Genomic DNA, 25,400 nt, shown 5'->3' on the forward strand with positions numbered 1-25,400 from the left:
CTGTGAAAATAATCATTTTCTGTTAAAGCACCTTATCTGTAGTCTTGAATTTGAGCAACTTTACCTGAATAATCTGAATGTTGTTCCTTTAGAACAATAAATAGTAAGCATAACAAAGTGCTAATTTTTTAAAAAAATCAAATAAGTAATCAAATGAAATAATTAGAAGTAGGATATATGCAAAATACAAAGGAAGATGACAAGGATGCTTATACATCAGTGGTTATAATGTCCAAAGGGACAGTCTTTTAGGAGAATACTAATCCATTCATGAGGGTGGGCCCTCATGACTTAATATTTTAAAGATTTAGTGTGTGTGTGTGTGTGTGTGTGTGTGTGTGTGTGTGTGTGTGTCCCAGAGGCCAGAAGAGGGAATCAAATCTCTTGGAGATGGATTTGTAGGTGGCTGGGGGCTGCCAAATAGGGTGCTAGGATCTGAGAGGCAGAGAGAGAGACAGAGACTCTGATACTGGCTGGTCTAGAACTTGCTATGTAGACCAGGCTGGCCATGAGATCATAGAATCCTGTGTCCAAAGTCTATGGAGTCTTTAGCAATAGTGACTTACTTTCAAACTCTGGGAGGCAACCGAGGGCAAGAGCAATAGCATATATTGTTTGGTGACTCTCTTAGACTGCCCTGTTGTGTCTAAAAGGCCTTGTTTCCCTGGTGCTTTACATCTGCACTGGCGCTTACAATCTTTCCTTTGCTGCTGCAAAATCTACTGACCTGTGAGGGGAGGGATTTGATGGAGACATCTCCTTGAGGACTGAGTGTCCCAAGGTCTTTCACTCACGGCACATTGCATAGCTGTGGGTCTCAGTATCTGTTCCTGTCTACAGCATAGGAAGCTTCTTTTATGGTGGCTGATTAAAACATTGATCTATGACTATAGCAGAATGTCATTAGGATCATTTTATTGCTATGTTCCTTTAGCAGACTGGTTCTAAACCTGTGGGGTCATAACCTCTTTGGGGTCAAATTACCCTTTCATAGAAGTCAACTAAGACCATCAGAAAACACAGGATATATACATTACTATTTATACCAGTAGGAAAATTACAATTATGAAGTAGCAATGAACATAATTTTATGTTTGATGTGGGACATTTAATTTTGATTTTTTTTTCTGTGTTTGATTTTTAAGATGACCCTGTCGATTCGAGAAAGTGAGGTATTGAAATCACATACCACTAATTGTTTAATATTAAATCTGTCTTTAATTCCAGCAGGAAACTTCTTAAGAAATTGAGTACAAAAGAATTAGCTGCACATGTTTAGGATATTTATGTCTTCCTGGTTAATGGTTCCCTTATCTCTTCTGATTAGTTTAGTTTTAAGTCTATTTTTGGATACTAATGCCTGCTTGCTTCTCCATCCTAGTTCATTGCAGTACTTCTTTTGGCCTTTCACTTTAAGGTGGCGTGTGTCTTTAAAGCTAAAATGAGGTTTCATACACAAAGGAAAGATAGATTTTTCTTAATGCATTCAGCCAATGTGTTTGTTTTGATTGGGAATTGAGGCAATTGACAATATTATTAAAAGGTATGTGTTGATGACAGGTGGTTTTTTTCTCTTCTTGATTTACTTTATGTTTTAGTAATTACAGCTTCCTTTGTTTTCTTTCTACAGTTCCCTGGCTGTGCTTATTCCTCTTTTAAGTCTGAAGTACTGTTTCCAGTGTTCTCATTAGGGTTAGTCTCCTGGATGTGAATTATTTTAGCCTGTTTGTATCATCAACTATGGCAGATAGCTTTGCTGGGTACAGTAGTCTAGTTTGGCACCCATGGTCTATTAGAAATTGGAGTGCATTGCTTGGGGCTATTTTGGCTTTCAATGATCATTTGAGTGAGTTTTCTTTTATATATGACTTGTGTTTTTTCTCCTGCACTTTGTTTTGTATCGTTACTGCTTTAACTGATAGGCCACGGGGAATTTCTTTTTATGTTCTTGTCTATTTGGTGCTTTCCGTGATTTTGTATCTGAATGGATGTATCTTCTTACTTTAGAGAAATTTTCTCCTATGATCTTATTGAAGATCTAGTCTGTGTCATTGACTTGGGATTCTTTTCTCGGCTCTGCATAAAATTTGAATGTTTGGTCTTTTCATAGTATCCCACAGTTCCTACATATTCCTTTCCTATGCTTTTTCATTTTTTCATATTCATTGCTCATATAGTCTAAATCTTCTGCTTTATCTTTGAGTCCTCATGTTCTATCTTCTACTTGATCTATTTTTCCTGGAAGGCTTTCCCTTCAGTAATCTTGTAGGTTTGTGTAGTCTTTTAATTCTGTCTTCCCTTCATCTTGAGCTTTTTTAAACATTTCTACTTCTTTATTGAATTGGGTGTCAAATCCTGGGTTGTCCTCATCATTTCATTTAGCCTTATCTTTGTGTTTTGCCGGGCATCACTCAAGCATTTATTCACTTTAAGTTCATTGAGCTTTTTTTGTCTTCTTCAAACTCCTTGAATTATTTGTAGTTTAAAGTTATTCTTTTAAATTCTGTATCCTAGATTTCATCTAATAATCCTCTTAAAAATATGATAAAATGTCCCTGAACTTTTAAAAACATACTTTCTGCTTTGGTTTAAAGTACTGGGAATAGAACCTAGGACCTCTTGTTTGTCAGGCATGCTCTCTGCACTAATTCATATCTTCAGCCCTTAAAAGTTTCCTTCTTAATAGCTGTAGTTTTATTGTTAACTTGACTCAACCCCGAGTCACCTGGAAGAGGGCACTGTGAGGGGTGTGGCTTTGTTGGCATGGCTGTGGCCTTATTAGAGTAAGTGTATTACTCAGGATTGGACTTTAAAGTTTCAGATGCTCAATTCATGCACAGTGTATCTCTTCCTGCTGCCTACTGATCCAGTTATGGCTTTTAATTTATATGGTGGCAGGCAGGCAGACATGATGTTGAAGGAGTAGTTGAGAATCCTACATCTTACAGGCAACAGGAAGTCAACTGAGACACTGGGCAGTATCCTGAGCATAGGAAATCTCAAAACCCACCCAGCAGTGACACACTTTCTCTAACAAGGCCACACCCACACCTACAAAGCCACACATCCTAATAGTGCCACTCCCTATGAGATTATGGGTGGGGAGGGGAATTACATTCAAGCTACTATGGTATTTAAATCGAGAAATTTCCTTATAGATACTGTTGTGTCTATATCTACACTATATGATATGGCTATATCTATACTGTATTCTATAGCATGTCTTGCTTTGGAGTGTCTTATTTTTATTTTCATTTATCTCAAAACATTTTCTAATGTTTTATACACAGGCTATTTTAAAGTGTGCTGTTTAATCCATAAGATATTTAAAAGTGAGCTGTCCAATACTAAGTAGTAGCTGGTTTTTCAGGTGCCTTTACAACTTGATATCTTTCTTAATTCCTTTGTTCAAAACATATTTTCAGGTCTATTTGTATTTTTTGGTTGTTTTATGGTTCAGCATATAGTCTGCCTTGCTACCCTCCATGTGTGCTTGAAGAAAATGTGAACAGGGTTGTCACTGGATAGTAGTCTGTAACTACATCTGCTTGATAATATTGCCTGTTTTCACATTACTTTTTCTAGTAACTACTTCAAGATTTCATTCTAGATTTCTGCACTTCTGAATTCATTGTTCAGATTTTACATCAATGTTTTGAAACCAGTGACTATCATAAAATAACACTTGTCTTTTGAATATTGACAATTCTGCTGTTTTTTGGTTAGTGTTTGAATTTATCTTTTTCTGTTCTTTTATATCTACTCTCTGTCTTTTTTTTTTTATAACCAAGTCCATTTAAATGAAAACAAACATTTATAGACAATATTTGGGAATTTGGGCGTCGTTCTTTCCAAACTACTCTCTGTCTTAAAGTGTGTCTGAGTCTTACTTTTCAGTGGGGCAACCTCAGCTTTATTAGACTCTTTTGACTGTTTTAATGTAAATATTAATATAATTATATTTAGTTGCTACTTTTATCACATCTTTGTCTTTTTCATACCCATCCCCCTTTCATTCATCTTTTGAGTTAAGGATTCTTTTGGATATTCCAGTTTATCTTCTATCTTATCAATTACACAGTCCCATTTTGTGTGTCTCTGTGTACACATTTGTGTTCTTAGGTCTATGGTACATGTCTGTAAGTTATGACCATCTTCTTCCAAATGTTTTCTATTTCTTATATTTAATGTAATGTGATAACAGCTTGTATTCATTCCTCCTATATTCTATATTGTTATGTAATCATATTTCTGTACATAATAATTATAGGGAAGAAAGAAAAACTGAACATTAACCCAACTCCCCCCCCAAAAAAAACAAGCAATAGAATAAAAGAATTAGCAATTTTTAATAAATATAAGTGATACCATCTTACCAATTAAAATATAACTAGATTTAATTATTTTTGTGTCATCAAGAAGCTCAATTCACTGGTAAAGACACTCACAGACTGAAAGTAAAAAACTGGAAGTAAATTTATCAACAAACAGTAGCTAAAAACAAACATGGGGTTATTTGGCCCATAGTAGACTTCAAACCAAGTTAGAAAAGATAAAAATGTCCAATACAATAAGGAGAAAAAAAAAAAACAGCAAAAAGATGCAACAGTTCTAAATATATACATACCAAATGTTGGTGCTCACCATTTTCTAAACAACACTAATAGATATAAAATGTCACATAAGTCTTCGTATAATAATAGTGGATTATTTGACATGTAGGTAAGACATTCAAACTAAAAATAAAAACTTTACTTAAACTACGTCTTTAGATAAAAGGTATATCCCATGCAGCGCATATAGAATATGCATTCATCCCACACACCATACATAGAATATACATTCAACCAAATGCATATTATAGAAAATATACACTCATCTCCTGCAGTACATAGAGAATATACATTTATCCCATGCAGCATGTAGAGAATACGCATCAGCAACGCCCATGGGGCCTTCTCCAAAGACAGAACCTTCTAGGCCAAGGGCAAACCTTATCAAGTACACAACATCAAACAGCCTCCTGTGTTTCATAATGGTGGAAGAAAACTACAAGTTAATAGAAAGAAAAACTATAAAATCTTCTGAAAATGGAGACTCATAGAACATTTATTTTGTTTCATGTATGAGTCTTTAGCGTACATGTATGTATTGCATGCTGTACCCACCGAACAAGAGGGGGTTAGACATCTGAAACTGGAATTGCAGATATTGTTGAGCTAGTGTGTGGTGCTAGGAAGGAAACTCACATCCTCTATTAGAGCAGCAAGTTCTCCTAACCACATAGGCAGATTTCCAGCCCCTCACAGCACGTTACTGATTTGTTAAAAAAAAAAAAAAAATGAAGGAAGAAATTAAAATACTCATTGAATCAAGGGAAATTTAAAGTATATCTTACCAGAGCCTTTGGGATAAAGCAAAATAGTTATACTGTGAAAATTTATAGCTAGCAATGTTTTTACACTCAAAATTCAAGAGAGATTTAAAATAACCTGATGATATACTGAGAAGCAGCTAAACCCAAAAGCATTAGTCTGCGAGAAATAGCAACAGGGTATAAGTTAATGAAATGCAAACTGAAAGAACAATACACAGAATTAAAGAGTTCATTGAGAAAAAAAAATAAACAAGTTTGAAGAATTTTTATTCAGTGTGACCAAAACAAAGAGATAAACCCAAACTAATGAAACTAGAAATGGAAAAATAAAACATTACAACAGATTCCATTGGAATCCAGAGGGTAATTAGAGAGTACTTTGACAACTTCTATTAGAAAAAGAAAAGAGATTCCTCTGTGGTTAAGAGCACTGGCTCCTCTTTCAGAAGACCCAGGTTCAATTCCTGACAGCCACATGTTACAGCCCAACATGTCCCAACAGTCATGTTATCATTGTGATGGGGAGCATGGCAGCAGGCAGACAGGTATGATGCTGGGGAAGTAGATGTGTGTGTGGGGGGGGGGGGGAAGGAGGGAGAGACACAGGACAATGTGTGTGCTTTTGAAACCTCAAAGCCCACTCCCAGTGATACATGTCTTCCAACAATGTCATAGCTCCTAATCCTTCCCACGTCCTGGGCAAAATAAGCATTTAAATTTATGAACCTATGGTGGTCATTCTCATTAAAACCATCACCCTATCTCAAAAAACATTTCCCAACAAAGTTCCATGATCTGTCAAATTCACTTTAAGGTGTTGCTAACATCAGTGTTCTTCAAACTGTTCGAGAAAATATACTGGCACATTAACAGACTCATGCTAGCCAAGTTATGCTGATGTCCAAACTGGATAAAGGTACAACAAAACAAACAAACAAAAATTTAATCCCATGTCCCTAATGAACATTCTCCTAATTTGTTTTCTATTCTTGTGATGAATACCATGATCAAAAGCAATTTCAGGAGGAAAAGATTTATTTCATCTTAACGTGTAGTTATTGCGCAAAGGAGTCAGGGCAGGAATCCAAGGTGTGTTTCTAGGAATTCTTAAATTCACAATTATTAAAATTGTGGTGTGGAGTTGCTCATACTATCATATAAACCTTTTTGTTTCTGTACTATCAGCTATAATTTATTTATTTATTTATTTATTTATTTCAAATCTTCTCTCTTCTTATTCTAGCAATAGGTTTGTTAATTTTTGTCTTTTCAGAATAACCAACTTTCAGCTTGTTATTCTGACCTATTGTTCTTATATTCCTCCTGTGTTTAACTTATTTCTGCTCTTGTATTTGTAACTACCTTCTCTTAAATTTGGATCTAAGTTGTTCTTTTGCTAGGTTCTAATGGGTGTTGGGATTATAGGCATGTGCCACTGTTCCTAACTTGGGGATAGTTCTTTTGTTATTATCATTATCATTATTATTATTATTATTAGCAATTTTTATTTAAATTAGAAACAATCTTATTTTACACACCAATTCCAGTTCCCTCTCTCTCCCATCCTCCCATGCCTCCCACCAATCCCTCCCCCCCCCCCCGTCCCACTCCCCATCTACTCCCTAGGGAGGGTGAGGCCTTCCATGGGGAATCATCAAACTCTGATACCTCATTTGGGGCAGGGCCTAGGCTCTCTCCCTTGTATCTAGTTTGAGAGAGTATCCCTCCATAGGGAACAGGCTCCCAAGCCCATTCATGCACTAGGGGTAAATACTGGTTCCACTACCAGAGGCCGCCTAACCTAACTGACACCTATGATCAGGGGGCCAGGTTCGTTTGTTTCTATGCTGTCAGACTGGGGTTCATGAGCTCCCACTTGCTCAGGTCAGCTGTTTCTGTGAGTTTCTCCAGCCTGGTCTTGACTCCTTTGCTCATCACTCCTCCCTCCCTACAACTGGATTCTATGAATTCGGCCCAGTGCTTAGCTGTGGATATCTGCTTCTGCTTCCATCAGCTACTAGGTGGAGGCTCTAGGATGGCATTTAAGGTAGTCATCAATCTTATTATAGGGGAAGGGCATTTAAGGAAGCCTCTCCACTACTGCTTAGATTCTTAGTTGGGTTCATCCTTGTGGATCCCTCAACATTTCCCTAGTGCCAGATTTCTCTTTAAACCTATAATGGCTCCTTCTATTATGGTATCTCTTTTCTTGTTCTCCTTCTCTATTCTTCCCCAGACTCAGTCTTCCTGATCCCTCCTGCACTACTCCCCCCTCCCTTCCTCCCTTCCTCCTACTTCTGCCTCCTGCCTCCCCCCAAACCCATGTGCTCCCAATTTGCTCAGGAGATCTTGTCCCTTTCCCCTTCTCCAAGGGACCATGTATGTCTCTCGTATGGTCTTCTTTGTTTTCTAGCTTCTCTGGAGTTGTGGATTGTTGGCTGGTAATCCTTTGCTCTATGTCTAATATGTACTTATGAGTGAGTACATACCATGCTTGTCTTTCTGTGTCTGGGTTACCTCACTCAGGATGATTTCTTCTAGTTCTATCCATTTGCCTGCAAATTTCAAGATTCCATTGTTTGTTCTGCTGAATAGTACTCCATTGTGTAAATGTACCACATTTTCTTTATGCATTTTTCAGTTGAAGAGCATCTAGGTTGCTATCAGATTCTGGCTATTACAAATAATGCTGCTATGAACATAGTTGAACAAATGTCCTTGTGGTATGAATGCATATCTTTTGGGTATATGCATAAGAGTGGAATTGCTGGATCTTGACGTAGACCGATTCCCATTTTCCTGAGAAACCACCATACTGATTTCCATAGTGGCTGTACGAGTTTGCACTCCCACCAGTAATGGAGGAGTGTTATTTTCTATCCACATCCTCTCCAGTATAAGCTGTCACTGGTGTTTCTAATTTTAGCCATTCTGATAGGTGTAAGGTGGTATCTCAGAGTTGTTTTGATTTGCATTTCCCTGATGACTAAGGATGTTGAGCATTTTCTTAAGAGCCTTTCAGCCATTTTAGATTCCTCTATTGAGAATTCTCTGTTTAGTTCTGTGCCCCACTTTTTAATTGGATTATTTGGTGGTTTGGTGACTAGCTTCTTGAGGTCTTTGTATATTTTGGAAATCATCCCTCTGTCAGATGTGGGGTTGGTGAAGATCTTTTCCCAGTCTGTAGGGTGTCATTTTTCTTGTTGACTGTTTCCTTTGCCTTACAGAAGCTTCTCAGTTTGAGGAGATCCCTTTTATTAATTATTGAGCTCAGTGTCTGTGCTACGTGTGTTATGTTCAGGAAGCAGCCTCCTGTACCAATTCATTCAAGGGTACTTCCCACTTTCTCTTCTAAGAGGTTCAGTGTGGCTGGATTATGTTGAAGTCTTTGATCCATTTTGATTTGAGTTTTGTGCATGCTGATAGATATGGGTCTATCTGCAGTCTTCTGCACACCATCATCCAGTTGTGCCAGCACCATTTGTTGAAGATGCTTTCTTTTTTCCATTGCATAATTTAACTTCTTTGTCAAAAATCAGGTGTTCATAGGTGTGTGGATTAATATCAGGGTCCTCAGTTCAGTTCCATTGGTCTACCTGTCTGCTTTGGTGCCAATACCAAGCTGTTTTTAATATTGTAGCTCTATAGTAGAGCTTGAAGTCATGGATTGTGTTGTCCCCAGATGATCCTTTGTTATACAGGGTTGTTTTGGCTATCATAGGTTTTTTTGTTTTTCCATATAAAATTGAATATTGTCTTTCAAGTTCTGTGAAGAATTGGGCTGGAATTTTGATGAGGATTGCATTGAAACTGTAGATTTCTTTTGGCAAGATTGCCATTTTTACTATGTTTATCTTACCTATCCAAGAGCATGGGAGATGTTTCCATTTTCTGGTATCTTCTTTAATTTCTTTCTTTAAAGACTCAAAGTTCTTGTCATACAACGAGGTCTTTCACTTGTTTGGTTAGAGTTACCCCAAGATAGATATTTTATGTTGTTTGTGGCTATTGTGAAGGGTAATGTTTCTCTGATATCTTTCTCAGCCCATTTATCGTATATATATATATATATATATATATATATATATATATATATATGTTCATAGCAGCATTATTTGTAATAGCCAGAATCTGATAGCAACCTATATATGGACTACTAATTTTTATTTAGTTAATCTTGTATCCTGCCATTTTGCTGAAGGTGTTGCTGTAGGAATTCCCTAGCGATAGTTCTTAAGAAAAGGAAATATGTTTTCTGACAGAAGCTTATGTACAGGAAAGGCTTAGGTAAGTAAGAAGGGACAGAGGTTAAACTTGATTAGGTTTGTGGCCAATGCACCTCAGCATTTGACACATAGTAAGCATTCTTGGCAATTTCCTACATGTATACTTACAGTACATTCTCACCACACTAACCCCCCCATCCTCTTCCTCCCCTGCCAAGCCCAGCCCCTCCTGTATATAAGTGCCACTCTTGCTTTCATGCCTGTTTCATTTGTTAAACAATGTTTTGTTAATTCTTTGAGAAGTTCATACAGTGAATTTTGAACATATTCACCCTCCTTTTTGTTTCACTTTTATGACCCATTGAATTTAACCATGAACCACCTGTCCCAGTGTGGGCACTGGTGTGGAGCTAACCACTAGAACATAGAGGATTAACACTACTGAAGAAATGCCCCCCTTGCCCCCAGCATCTGTTAAAAGCCTGTCATTCTCTGAGGATGCACAGGCGCCATGAACTCTCCCCATCTCTGACACAGGTCCGGTGCGAGGCCATGTCATGCCCAGATGGTAGTGTTTTCCCTCCCCACATCACATGGCTTGTGCATTCTTTTTCCCCTTTCTCCTTCATATTCCTTGAGCCTTGGAAGGGCTAATATTGATGACCCATTTAGAGTTGAGTAATCTACAGTTATTTAGTATCTCTTATAATATTTCCCCTTTTCATCTCATATTTTATCATTGAGGATTGTTAATTATGTTTTTATTTTCAAAAAATCAATTCTTCTTTAATTGGTTCTTTATATTGTGTTTTTTATTCTGTTGTATTGTTTCTATGTAATTAACATTTGTCTTTAATTATGTCTCCCTATCTATAGCTTTTATGTTTGTTCTGGCTTCTGGTTTTCCCAAATGAATTAAAGTATAACATTACGTTATTTATTTGGATTTTCTGATTTTTTTTGATACTTACATCTATAAACTTTCCTCTTAGGACTAGTTTTATTATATGCCAAAGATTTTGATATGTTTTATTTTCATTCAAATCTAGGAACTTTATATTTCATTCTTGATTTCTTCAATGGCCCATTCATTGTTCAGCAGTTCATTGTATAATCTCAGTGAGTTTCTGTAGTTTCTCTTGCTTTTTATTTCTACCATTCCATTGTGGTAAAATAGAATACTGGAACTATTGAAACTTGCTATGTGTCCTAACATATGAACTATTTTACACAAAACTCAATGGGCTGCTGAGAAGTATATTCTTTTGTTTGGGTACAATGTTCTGTATTGTGGTTTAATAAGGATCAGTAAAAGCAGATAAGTTGAATAGATGTTTATTCAGGGAGAAATAACTTACAACAGAGACAGATGAACACCAGCAGGTTCCTGGCCCCAAGGATGCCCTGGATGCTCTTCTTTCCCCGTGCTGCAAGCAAGAGAGCACTCTGGGGCCCCTTCCCCTGACCTCGTTCCCCCAGGTCACATCTGCCCCTGTCCCTACCCCAATGGGCATGATCAGTGCCACAGGTACAGACAAAGTGAATATCTCACTACAGTTCTGTAGGTATCTGTTAGGTCCAATTGATTTGTGGTGTTTCTCTCATTTTTATCCAGATGACCTGTCTTTGAAAGTGGAATATTGAAGTCAGCCATTGATGCTGTTTTGCCATTCATATGTAACCTGATATCTAGTTATATTTGTTTTATGAAGTTGGATTTTCCTGTATTTAGTACATATATTTTTAGAGTTGAAATGTCTTCTTGTGGATTTTCCCTTAATAAGAAGTGACTTTTTTGGTAACTTCTGGCTTGTTTTGATTCCAGGTCTATTTTTCCCAGGTAGAATTAGCTGTGCCTACTTGTTTCCTGGTCCCACTTGCTGGGGTACTTTTCCCATCTTTGTACTCTGAGCTAGTGTCATCTTTGATAATAAGGAATGCTTCTTAAAGGGAGCCTGAAGTGGTTTCTGAGTACCCTTTCTCCTTAAGCTACTCACATAGCTATCCCCAAACTTTCCATAAGTACATTTTTTTGTAATCCAGGTTTACAAATATGAAAAGAATGGAGCTTTCTGGGAGATATAACAGTGTGTTGCCTAACCTCCAAATTTATCATAAAGGTTGATTTGTTGGTGCTGATCTATGGTGAGACTTTGCATACTTTGTAAACCTTTGTAAATAGCTCTCCACCTGTATGTGCTAGTAGTGCCAAATGCCAGTATACATCCATGAGACATGGCTTTCACTGAGTGCATTCACAGGTTGGGAGGCAGTTTTAGAATTCTATTAACTGAAAGGCTAGAATGTCTTTAGCATGTCATTACATTGCAAATCATTTCCAGTAGAAGCTCCTCAATTGCACACCAAATGGATTTTGGAATATGGAAATTTTCTCTGCACATGCATATAGGCCTGACAAACATTGCTCTGGTTTGAAATTAGAATATATTTGTGGGAATTTGTGTAGGAATGAAGCTATCACTTTGAAAAACACATCTTTTGACAGTGCAGGCCTGACATGACTTGCAGTTCAAACACTTTTAGTTCTCATCAGAGCGATTTTATCACAGTATGCTTCACAGAAGCAATTCTCCCTTATAATTTTAGGTTAAAACATTTTCAAGTCTGCAGCTAGAGCTAATTCCACAGCCCTTCAAAGTTGATGAACAGTAGTTGAACACAGATCTTTCAACCATTTAAAAAGGCAGAAGCTGTTCTTAAGTTGAGGAATGTACCAGCACAAGTTAGTCTGGCATGTTGAACATAGTTTCTGACCCCTGACCTAAAGTCTTCATGAACTGTGTTCTTAGTGTATGTGCCTGTGTGCCAGAGCTGAGCAACCAATTATTAACTTTTAGAAACTTAGGCAACATGTTAATTCCCTGATGTGATGATTCATTGCATATTGTGCATATATCAAAGCATGACATTTTATTTCCTGTAAATTCATATAATTCAAAAAATCAGAAATTAGTGTTTCCAATTTACATTTATTTGAATAGTATGAAATATCTTTACATAATTATAGGACATTTATATTTATTCATTATAGATCACCAGTTTATATTCTTTTTCCATTTTTATGGCTGTAGAGTTTTTCTTCCGGGGACCATTCTGCACAGAACTCTTCATTGCTGTGTTTGCTGTGCTTACTCTGTAATTTCCGCTCCTTTACCCAGCACTTCTCGCACTGGACAGACCCGCCTTCCCCTCAGAGTGCTTCAAGCTTCGCATACATATGCACAGACATCATTCCTATGCTGCCTCTTCTCCCAGTGCAAGTCTCAGAAACCCTCCAGCATTCAGATGAAGACCATCTCCTTCCCTCAGCTCCAGTGTGTGCAAATACCTTCCATTAACATACATCACAGTTTTTAATAATTAACAGTTGGCCTATCTGTCTCTTTACTACATTAAAAAAATTGAGACTGGAATTGTAACTCATCTATATTATTTGTAAACTGAGTTTAAAAAATTGTAGTATTAATATTATTGTCAAGCTCTCTTTGAGACAGTGCAAAGACATGAATTGGTAGGACCAGATATTTGAAAGGCAGAATAGATCATTTGAGTTTGAGAGTTTGAAACCAGCCTGGACCACAGAGAGAGGAGAGAGAGAGAGAGAGAGAGAGAGAGAGAGAGAGAGAGAGAGAGAGGGAGGAGAGAGAGGGAGGAGGGAATGAGAGAGAGAGAGAGAGAGAGAGAGAGAGAGAGAAAGAGAGAGAGAGAGAGAAGAGGGACTCCCTTAGCCACTAAATCCTCAAATACACACACACATAAAGGCACTAAGATTTTTATTTTTTAAATTTTTTTCTAAGGTTTTTATTTTTAATAAAACTGATTGTTGATTATTATAAATACGCTCCTTTGCCTTATGGCTTAAAATAGTTACAACTCTGTTCTCTAAGAAAAATCAGCCTCTGCCTGATAAATTTAAAACAGAAAAGAAGAATACTCATTAGCCATATCTATTTTGTCTTCTGAACTTTCTTCCTCTTAGACTCCACTTTGTAACTTTGTCGAGATTACTTTTTAATCAATCCTTTGTCTTCTTTATTTCCAAAGGATATTCATTACCTTGCCCTGGATATGGGTGAACTGGCCCTGGCTGAAGTGGCAAGAAGAAGAGCATGTGACATTGATGTCACGTCGGTGTCCTCTGGAATCGGTAAGGGCTAATGCATTTTGTTAAAGAGCTTTGGTTTGGGGGCTGCAGAGATGGCTCAGTGATTAAGAGCACTGACTGCTCTTCCAGAAGACAGTTCATAACTGTCAGTAAGTAACTCCAAATCTGACGGCCTCATACAGACATGCAGGCAAAACATGAAGAGACACACATGAAGAAAAATAAAATGTTCTTAAAAGTGCTTTGGTTTAGGGGATTCTTAATGTCATTTCTATTGTGTTTAAATGGCATAATTGATTTATTTTAATTACTCTTTGTAGAACACAGTATATTTAAAAGTAAGAGTTTTTAAGCCTTGAGAAATAGTAGAATATTCTGAAACAAGATGCAATTTTAAAATAAATTAATAAGTAGCAATAGCCAAGGTCATTGTTTAGCAGAATGTAAAACCATGTTCCTCTTTTTTATTTGCATTTCTTTTATTTATTATTGTCATTATTAATGTGCATACATGTGTACATGCATGTGTACACAAAAACACATGTATGGAGGATAGAAGACAGCTTGTGAGAGTCATTTCTCTTCTTCTGCTGTGTGTGGACCACAGTGCTTAGACTCACATGGTCAGTTTTGGCAGCTGGCACCTTTCTTTACCCATTGCACCATCGTACTGCTTCCCATTGCTCATCTCATGAGATGTGTCATATATTAAAATAATTCTCTCTTAACAGGGTATTTCAGGGTTCATGTGTGTGCTTTTTTTCATAGCTGCTAATGTCATTGTTTAGACCCAAAGTTCTTAAAGTCCATTCAAACTTTATATTGTAACAAAATGAAAGGGTTTATATTTTGCAAAACAAAATGAAAATATGTCTGCATGTACTTTGCTTCTAAACCCAGCTTGTCTAATGCTGCTGAAAGTGCCAGTATTGACATTTGGACATCAAAATTCTTATTCCTCTTAGTTGCTCTATTCATATAAACTACGGAAAAGGCCCCCAGGACTATAGGAAACTTGGTTTCACATGTCTGTAATTCCTAAAGTTTTAGAAGATTCCCACTTTGGAAGTGCGTGAAAGTCTTCTGCAGTGAGTCATATAAGGCACCACATCTCAGCTTCTCTTAAACCCAACCACCATCAATTCTAATCCTCAGGGTGTAATACTGAAGGGGACAAAGCCTCAGTACCAGGACAAACCATTTAGAGATTCTGACTTTGTAGAGTTTAAGTAGGGGAGAAAGAGTCAGTTTTAACTTGATCTAACACAGCCATGTGGTTAATGCATATGAAACAGAAAATTAACCTCAATAAGAATTAGATGGTAGCAGTAAAGAATAAAATATTTTGTGTCTTGCATTTCTTCTTGCTTCTCAGTACATAAGCTAAAATTTATATTGATTATTAGTATTACAAGAGGAGCTAAAATAAATGAAATACAAAGGATGATATTCTGTATTTAAACAAATCCTATAAGCCAAAACTTAATAGCTCTTTTATAATAAAGTCATAATGTAAATTGAGACAGTGTCTATTTTGTTGACCTTTAGAGGATTTGTTCATTTTTATGCTGCTTGATTATTTCAGGCATCCTCAATCTGTAGTCATCTATTGTTTAAATAATTAATGTGTCAGGTTTTGTTAAATACAAGAATAAACCTGGAAGGTTTGTGAGAATGGCTGGTTTGGTTTGTAGCACAGCATGGTGACTGAGCTGAATTTGGACTTTGACACTTAACTGGTTGCTAGCAAGACCACAGGTAAGGAATTGACCTATTCTGTGCCCAGTTTTCCTGTTTACAACACATTCTTAACAGGTACTGGATTACAGTTATAGTTTATATAACTACAGTTATATAGTTATATGTATACATATACATACATACACATATATATAACTATGTGGTCATATTATAGACCAGATTAGGATTTAATTAATTCATGCTTTGGACAGTGGCTGGAAAAGAATAAGTTTAGTAATGGTTAGCTATTAATAGTGCCTTTCAAATTAAAACATGGTGTATATTTGTTGTAAGAAAAATTCTTGAGTGATAAGCTACAACACCAATAAAATACAGGTGTTACTAATTTTTTTTATTATACATCAATTTCTACTTCATTAGGGTTTCCCATTATTTATTAAATATGGAATATGTTGTTTGTATTGCATGAGAAGTGTGGGCATCCTGTAAAATTTCCCTTCAAGGAAGACTGTGACTGTCGTTTGGGTTATAATGCTGAGCAGGCAGATTGATATCAGTCTGCAGTATAGTACAACCCATATGGTGACTCTGCTCTTCACATGTGCTCTTCTTTGATTCTAGAATATTCCTGTTAGGTATTAGAGAAGGTATTCCTCTGCAATACTCCTAGGACACCATTGAACATAAGAGCACAAATCACAGTGACTTAAAAGAGAAAGTGCCTTGCTCTGTCTTCACAAGCCTGAGCCACACTCCAGGACCGGCTGAGCTAAGACTGGCCTCACCACCACTAGGCTGCATCCTCATCTTGCCTTTTGTTTACCAACATGTTATCAGTACAGCCCCACATCACTGAAAAATTATTCAAAGCTTGGGTTTTAGCAAGTTCTCTTCTTCCTAATGGCTGTTTGGTTTTTCTAGAGTTGTGGTAAAGGTATATAGAAGTAACATCCAGTAATTCCCACCAGGATAAAAGCAGAAGATAATTCATAAACTATCTTGTTCTTAAAGCATCAAGAAATTAAATAAATAAATGGGCTAAGCAAGTGACAGTTCTTAAGGTATGAAATGCAACTGGCCAATAAACACAAGAAAAAAAAATCTTCAACCTTACTCTAGCTATCAGAGAAACACTAATCAAAATTGGCATTCCATCTTATTCCAGTAAGAATGACAGTTACTATGAAAAAGAAAAAGAAAGAAAAAGAAAAGGAAGAAAGAACAAATGCTTTTAAGGATACAGACAAAAGGGAAAACTTACACACTGGTGATAGGAATGCAAATTAGGCCAGCCATTATGGAACTCTCAATAAAACTAAAACTAGAGCTACTATATGACCCAGCTCCCGCACTCCTGGGTATTTCCCCGAAGGACTCTGAGGCTGCACAGCACAGAGAGCTTTACACGGCAGGTTCGCTGCAGCTCCAGTCACAGTGGTTAAGTCAGGAAGCAACCTAGTGTCCAACACAAGATAATAGATAAAGAAATGTGGGTGTATGCAACGGACTTGTCAGCTCTGAAGAATGAAGTAATGCCATTTGCAGGAAATTGGATGCAACTGTAGATTTTCAAATTAAGCCAATTAAGCCAGTCTCATGAACACAATATTGTATGTGTTCTCGTTTGTGGTTCCTAGATGTTATATAAATACATAAAATCATGCATGCATATTTGACAAGGAAGTGGAGGTTAAATTGTCTAGGGAGGGAAGAAGACAGCCAGAGAAGGGCAAAGGAAGGATATGGAGGTGGCGTGAGCTCATATAGAGGTGGGGTGCACTCATTCACAAGATGTACTTGTGTGAAAATTTTTAAATATTTAAAAACAGTGTCTTGTTCTGAAATTACATTTCAAAAACAAACTTTTAATTCCATAAGTAATTTCACTTGTGGCTGACTGCCTAACTTTATTACACTATGCTTGACAGGCTATGTGATATCGCCTCTTTCACCTAGGACATATGTTCATGCCAGCCTGCTTTTGACTCAACTTCACCTTTCTCTTCTGCCTTAGTTAGGGTTTCTATTGCTGTGAGGAGACACCATGACTGAAGCAACTCTTATAAAGAAAACATTTAATTGGGGCTGACTTACAGTTTCTGAGGTTTAGTCCATCATCTTCATGGCAGGAAGCAGGCAGATGTGGTCCTGGAGAAGGAGCTGAGTCTTACATCTTGGTCTGCAGGCAACAGGAAGTAAACTGTGTCCCACATCTTCCTTTATTATGGCATGTCAAGTTTGTTCTGGGGATTTTTGTATAATTCTAAACCTTACACATTATTATAAGCAGATCAAGAACTACTAACTGCATGGTTTGCTTCAGAGCTCTTTGCAAAACTCCTAAAATGCAATTATTTTCAAACCTTTGTTTCTTCTCTTTTTCCCTCCCTCTCTTCCTCCCTCCATCTGTATTAGTGGTAAGTCAACCACAGAACATATTTCAAAAAAAAAAAAAAAACAAAAAACAAAACAAAACAAAATTCCCAGGCATTGCTTTTTCTCAAGAGAGTCGCTGTAAGCATTGCAGCTCAGATGGAGTCTGCCAGCCAAGGAATACCACAAAGGCTCTCTAAGTGTAACTGCTTACATCTCTGCTCTGCTTCAGGGAAGTGTTACAGCTCTGCTCAGGTCACTTGGAGTGTAACAACTCTGCTCAGCTAGGGGAAAGTTTCCCAGCAAAAGCATTAGCAGCCCTACTCCATTCCTGCTCCGGTGAAATTTGTTACAGTAGCCTGCTGTCTGTTGAAAGAGGAATCCAGGAGGGAGGCTCCCTCTAGGGTAAAAAACAGCAGAAAACTGAACAGGGTACAGAGTTTATGTAGGGCTTCTTGGAGGTGGGGGAGTGAAGCTTCCCAGGGTGGCTTGGGATTGGTGTGGTTTTGTGGCCTGATTCTAGGTAAGCTCAGGGATTGGTGGGATTCTGCAGTCTGACTCTGGAAGCAAGTGTAGGGATTAGTGGGATTTCAAGCCCTGGTCCTGGCTGGGGTTAAGTCAGAGGCTATGTGTTCTTTCCTTGGCCCTTTTTGCCCTACAGCTGTGACCCTCAGGTTGAGAACTGTTAGTATAAAGCAACCAATCAGTTTTCCTGGAAAATAATTACTATATGTTAGCACATGTTATTCACTAGGCACAGTTACAGTCATGTTTTTCAAGTGCAATAACCATCGGAGTTAAGTATTAGTTTTCCACTTTAAAAATGAGAACACAGACTCAATTCCAGAACCTAGTTGAAGGCCATGGGCATTTAATTGCTTGTGCACTCAGAGTCACCGAACACTCTGCGTTGTTTAGAAGTTCACTGCTGCCATGGCATTAACTGACACCAATTTACTACTCTGATTTAAGAATTTTGGTGCGCACACGCATGTACACACACACACACACACACACACACACACACACACACGAGTAAGAAAGGTTTTTTGTCCTCTCTGTTTTCCACATAGGCAGCACGCTGCAGGAAGGTGGCTCTGAGACCCCATCTCAGTTTCTGCAGAACCATTGTGTGTCATGCGGACAAATTACACTAAGAGGATGCTTCTCTGTAGACTTGAACATCTCCTCCCTTGTGAATGGGAAGCAATTTAAAGGGGATTGAATTGTTAATTTGGTGGGTATTTCGACTTACAGCTATATCTATAATAGACAATTAAATGCCATTTAATCAAGCAGTCTACTTTAATGGAGGCATGTGTATTACTTGTCCTCGGTCAGAGAAATTATTTCTCCTACATTGCTAAATATTGTGACTTCTCACTCATTTGCCTCTGTAATCACCAATGAAAATGTTTAGAGGTAGTCTAGATTATTTACATTTTCATGGTGAATTTGCTTAATGAGTACATGCCTCAAATACTGGGTAAATTTTCTATGAATTTTCATTTTGATTTTTTATTCTCTATTATTTGTAGCAGCTAGTTGCCATGTTCCCTGTGAGCTGCTTCTAAGGAAGAAGTAAGACAGGTTTGTGCTCAAGTACTCATATTCAAAGGCAGAAGACAAGATCAAATGTGAAGGAGAAATACTCTTTCTGTTAAAAATGCCATCTTTGTCAGAATTAGACTTATTCATGAACATGTTACTGCAATGAGATGTAGAGACACTTGTTTCGTTATTTTGTAAAATTTAGTTTCTTTTCAAGATGGCAATCTAGATATTTGAAATGGATTCATTCAAGCGGAAGAAATGGCTCGCAGATGTTCTCATGCTGGGTGATATTCACCTAAGTTTTTATAACCTTTTTTCTGTTTATTCAAAGTAAGATGACTTGATATGATGGACAGAACATTACATCAAGATTCACATCAAAGACATCAAGAAATCTTGAAAACAATACCTTTAAAGGGTTTTATGTTGTCATTGTGATGGTGTCTCACTAACTGGCCTGCATCTCACTGTGTAGACCAGGCTGCCCCTAGACCCTTAGACAGCCTGCCTTGCGTACCTCCTTAGTGCACCGCCACAGCTGGCTGTACCACCACAGCTGGCTACAAGATCTTTAGTCATATAAGATTTACTCACAAAAGAAGGAAATATTCGGCAGCTGGGATAAATGTGGAAGCTCTGTCTGTCAGGGTTCCCAGCACAGGATCACAGACAGGTTGCTGTACCCTGCTTTTATATACTGAAATGCAAACTCCTGTCTGCACATCGATCTCTTTATTCACTGATCTCTCCCCTGACACCAATATCCTAAAACTTCTGCATATTCTGTCATCAGAAACTCCTTCCTCCAAGCTTAGGCTTTCAACAAAGAGTGTGGGTAGGTGATGTGACATGCCTCGCCAAACTATACACTGCTAAGTGCTGTCCCTCCTATTTAAGGCGGTGTTTACAGGAGCATGGGTACTTTAACAGTGGTTACCACTGAAGAAAATGCCTCCCTAGTGATCATTAACCAACTGTGTTTATATTCCCAAGAAGGAATGGGTCATCATGATGCAGTCCTCAGTCTGTGGTAGGATGTTGGGGTGCCAATCTTATACAGATCACTTACTGTTAATCACAGCTCCTGAGAGTTCAAGGATATAATAATAAAGCCATGCCTGGATGGAAGCATTCTGGAACATTCTACCCTTCCTTCAGCTCTTACATTCTTTTTGTGCCCTCTTCTATGATATTCCCTGAGCTTTGGATATGTGTGTCCTGTTTGGGACTCAGCTTTCAACAGTGAGCTGCTCAGCAAATCTTAAGACTTCCATCTCTTACTTCCATCTTTTACTTCCTACGTCAAGATTGCAAGAATTGGAGATTAAAATGCAGGTGAGATGGTGATGATGATGATGATGATGATGATGATGATGATGATGATGATAATAATAATAATAATAATAATAAAGGGTTTTTGGGTAAAATGGGTAGGTGAAAAGCTGCCTCCATGCGACTCTGTAGATGCTAAAAAAAAAAAAAAAAAAAAATCAGGGTAACAAAGTAGAGTAGAATTTATCTCAAGAAAGGAAAAAAAGGGGGGAAAGAGGAAAAACAATAAGAATCACAAAAGAAAATCAGACAGCTGGAAGGCGTAGAGAAGCAGAAAGGCTATGTAGCAAAACATAGGAAAGGTCCATGGCTCTGGCTCCAGCTCCCTGGTGAGTGGTAAGCCTAGGCTTCATCCAGGAGATAAGCAGTCCTAGCCTTAAGAAAAGTCCCTGGTTTTCACAAGCCTTGATAGTGACACACTTTGTAGTAGACCAGCATTAGGAAAACAACAACAACAACACACACATACATTTTGTCACTTCTAGTATAGCCAAGCACCATCTTGCTTGAGGGGGCAACCTACTATTTGAGGCTAAGCTATGCTGGGGAACATCAAATGTCCAAGAACACCCTGCCACCTTGTATGGGTAAGGAGAAGGCCAGAAGAGTCATTGGGTATAAACCTAATGGAAAGTTCTATGCAGGAACAATAGAGTAGTGTGAAATAAAAAGACTGGACAATAAAGGAAACAGATGAAGAGACTGCCTAGAAAATGGTAGAAAATATCTTCCATCTATACATCTATCTGTAAACCCTAGACTCTCTAACAAATAAAAAAAAATCTAAGCACCCAAGTTCTAAATTATCTAATGAACAAATGGGAAAATGTATTGAACAGACAGTTCTCAGAAGAAGAAACAGAAAAACATCGATTGCATGAAGATACATGAAAAGAAATTCCATGTCCTTAGTCAGCAGGGAAATGTTGACTTTGTGCTGAATCCCCTTGGAGCAGTGACTACTCCCAAATAACCAGTGACAGATGGTAGTGAGGGTTCCAGGGGACAGCACCCCTGCACAATCTTAATGCCAATGTACCTTAGTTCAGCTGGTATGGAAAGCAATATGGAGGTTATTAAAAAAAGAAAAGAAAACTAAACCACCACACTGATCTAGTTATATATACCACTCCTGGATATAGAGGAGGAGTTGTATTCACCATACAGTAGAGGGGCTGCTCACACACATGTTCATAATGCCACTGTTCACAGCAGTCAGGTTGAGGAATCAGCCTAGATGGCCATCAGCAGATGAGAAGTAACGCAAACATACTATACCTGTATACAATGGAATCTTATTCTGACGGAAAGTACACCATTCTGCCATTTGCAGCATAATAGATGGTCCATCATTCAGTGAAATAAGCTGAACTTGGGAAAACAAAATCTTCATTTTATCTCATGTAGACACTAGTTTAAAAAAAAAACCACATGAAAATGGGTGCAGTTTATGGGGAGGAAGGGGTCTAGCAGAAGGTGGAAAGAATAGACAGTAATGGAGGCAGTGTATGTCAGCAGAGTACAAAGTATACATGCACAAAGCATCATCCCGAGGGACTGCTGTGACATCAGCAGGTGATTACTGACAACTTCAGTTCAATCTCTGGAACCCGTGCTAGAAGGACACACAACTCAAATTCAAAAATTAAAGTCATAATGATGCCCATCATTTTCTATAATTAATATAGGGTAACTACAACAGTAAACATGAAACAAAGAATTACAGTGCATGCATTATCTTAAGACTGTTTTGGTGTTCAGATTGAAAGGCATTTATAAGTGGGCAGAATTAAGCATGATGCCTTATCCTCCCATCTGATAGTCAGCAGTCAGGAGCCTGGAGGATGTTCACACCAGACACCCACATATTGCTCTGCTTCAGGAGCTGACCTCTAGCATCTCTCCACATTCATGATTTTGTTTGTATTTTTACTTAAGATAAACCTTGTTAAGTGGGTATTAAAGTCAATACTACACTTGACAAATATCTTTTCTGGACATGTGAGAGTCTATAGTAAATAATGTTGGAGCTACATTGAGATATCAGAAGCAAAACTCAACATGGTCTTCCCTATGTGCAGATAGGGTCAAAGGAGATACATAAAATGGCAGGTCCTTAGTATCTTGCTCAGCTAATGATACAGGACAACTTCTGTCTTCCTCAATTAACTTAAGATGGCTATATCCTAAGAGAGAAATAAACTTATTTGGGGTCCCTTTAAATGATTTGTGTGGCTATTTAAAAAAAAAGCATAAGGTATCTTGTGCTGAGTAATTCAATGGATAATTTTCAAAATTAGTGCATTATAAAACTGCATAATATTAGGAGTCCAAATAGGAAGACTCTTCTCCATTGTATATTCTTTCACTTATAAGAACATACACACATTCATGAATGCACCCCACTTAGGCTCTTCTTTGGGGTTGCTTCACTGTGATGAGTTTGAGGGAATGGTTCTGATTTTGTTGTCGGGGTTTACTGTATTGAGTTGTGTTATTTTCATTTGCCTTCTATTCTCACAGAAGACTGTACCCACTGTTACAATTACCACACACCTATTCTGCTGCAGTCGCTCATGGTGTCTGTTCTTCTTGGCTACTTGGAATTCTTTTTTTTTTTTTTTTTAAACAAAGTATGTGTAAGTGGTCAGTCCACGGCTGCATTCTATGCTCACATTGTTTCATTTCTAGATGGTACTTGCTGCCTATAAAATTGCAACAGCACCAGACAGTAATCTACTTACTGGCTTAGTTCTTTTTCCTATGTAGTGACAAAATGCCTTGAGCAAAGTGTCTTGGGAGAGAATTTATTTCAGCTCACGGTTTGAGGGTATAGTCTCTAGTGGTGGTGGGAACTTGAGGCAGCGGTCACAGTGCATGTGCAGGGAGGAGACAGTGGTGAGACTTTGGCTCACTTTCTCCTTTTCTTTTATTCTGGCAGTTAGGGTCAGTCTTCCTACCTCATTCATCTCATCTAGAAAATCCCTCACAGACTCACCCAAAAATTTGTCTCCACAGATCCCTTCTGCCACTGACAGTAGACAGTCAAGTAGAAACCACCACCCTGCCCAAACCACTGCTCCCTTGTATTGAACTCAATAAACCATTCTTCAGAAGAAGCAGAAAGCTTCTTCTGGCTTTCTTACAGCTGAATAGCACTCCGTTCTGTAAATGTACCACGTTCTCTTCATCATTTCTTGAGCTGAGTGGCATCCAAGATCTGGCTATTACAAATAATGGCTATGAACACAGTTGAGCAAATGTTCTTGTGGTGTGATTGTACCTCCTTTGGGTATACGCCCAACAGTGGTATTGCAGGGTCTTGAGGTAGGTTGATCCCGAATTTTCTGAGAAAATACTGATTTCCACAGTGTCTGTACAAGTTTATACTCCCACCAGCAATGGGAGAGTGTCTCCCTTTCTCCACATCCTCTCCAGCATAAGCTGTCATCATTGGTGTTTTTTATATTAGCCATTCTGATCATTGTAAGATGGTATCTCAGAGTAGTTATGATTTGCATTTCCCTGATGACTAAGGATGTTGTGCCATTTGAGATTATTCTGTTGAGAATTCTCGGTTTAGATCTTTTTAATTTTTTAATTGGATTATTTGGTAGTTTGATGTCTAGTTTTTTGAGTTCTTTGTATATTTTGGAAATCAGGCATCTGTCAGATGTGGAGTTGGTAAAGATCTTTTCCCATTCTGTAGGAACTGTTCTGTCTTGTTGACCATGTTCTTTGCTTTACAGAAGCTTCTCAGTTTCATGAGGTCCCATTTATTAATTGTTGTTCTCAAAGCCCATGCTACTGGTGTTCTATTTAGGGAGTGGTCTCCTGTGCCTATGTGTTCAAATGTATTTCCCACTTTTTCTTCTGTGAGGTTCAGTGTGGTTGAATTTATATTGAGGCCTTTGATCCATTTGACTTGAGTTTTGTGCATAGCGATAGATAATGGATCTATTTGCATTCTTTTACATGTTGACAGCCAGTTATACCAGCATCGTTTGTTGAATATGATTCTTTTTTCCATTTTATATTGTAGCTTCTTTGTCAAAAATTAGATATTCCTAGATGTGCAGATTGACAGCAGGACCTTCGATTCGATTCCATTGGTCCCCCTGTCTGTTTTTGTGCCACCAATACCAAGCCGTTTTCATTACTATTATAGCTCAATAGTAGAGCTTGAAGTCAGGGGTAAAATTATTCATTTCTTAATGGCTTGAAACAATTTTATATTATATGAATTTTATCACTACAAAAAGGTCACTGACCCTGTTTTGAACAGGATATGTTCCCCTAACCCAGGAATTTGAAATGCTCTAAAATGTAATCATGAAATGCCACATCCACCCTTGCATGGCTAGTGCACTAAGAATGGTGTCTAAGCTCAGCTGGCTGTTCCATTCAGTAATGCCACTTCCAGGTGAAGCTGAGGTGGTCACAAACCCCAGCTCAGCGTATGCAACCTAGCAAAATAATAATAATAATAATAATAATAATAAGATGAGTGTGGTAGTGCACACCTTTAATCCCAGCACAGAGGCAGGTGGATCTCTTGAGTTCAAGGCCAACCTTGTTTTTATAGTAAGTTCCAAGACAGCCAGGGATACATAGAGAGATAGAGAGACCTGAAAAAAACTTGCTCTCATGCCTGTATGTGTAAGGTATATATAAAATATGAAAGTGAAACTTTGTTTAGATTTTAGTCTCA

The 25,400-nt window shown here is 37.9% G+C and overlaps 1 protein-coding gene across 1 annotated transcript in view; it reads left to right on the forward strand.

Moving 5' to 3' along the window:
* Window positions 1-25,400, forward strand: part of Wdpcp (WD repeat containing planar cell polarity effector) — a 268,385-nt gene that overhangs the window by 189,104 nt on the left and 53,881 nt on the right. Inside the window, exon 14 of the mRNA XM_051200567.1 lies at window positions 13,669-13,771. Within this exon, the coding sequence (XP_051056524.1) occupies window positions 13,669-13,771 (103 nt within the window). The remainder of the gene's footprint in view (window positions 1-13,668; window positions 13,772-25,400) is intronic.

The sequence above is a fragment of the Phodopus roborovskii genome, unplaced genomic scaffold, assembly GCF_943737965.1.
Source record: "Phodopus roborovskii unplaced genomic scaffold, PHOROB, whole genome shotgun sequence".
Classification (NCBI taxonomy): domain Eukaryota; kingdom Metazoa; phylum Chordata; class Mammalia; order Rodentia; family Cricetidae; genus Phodopus; species Phodopus roborovskii.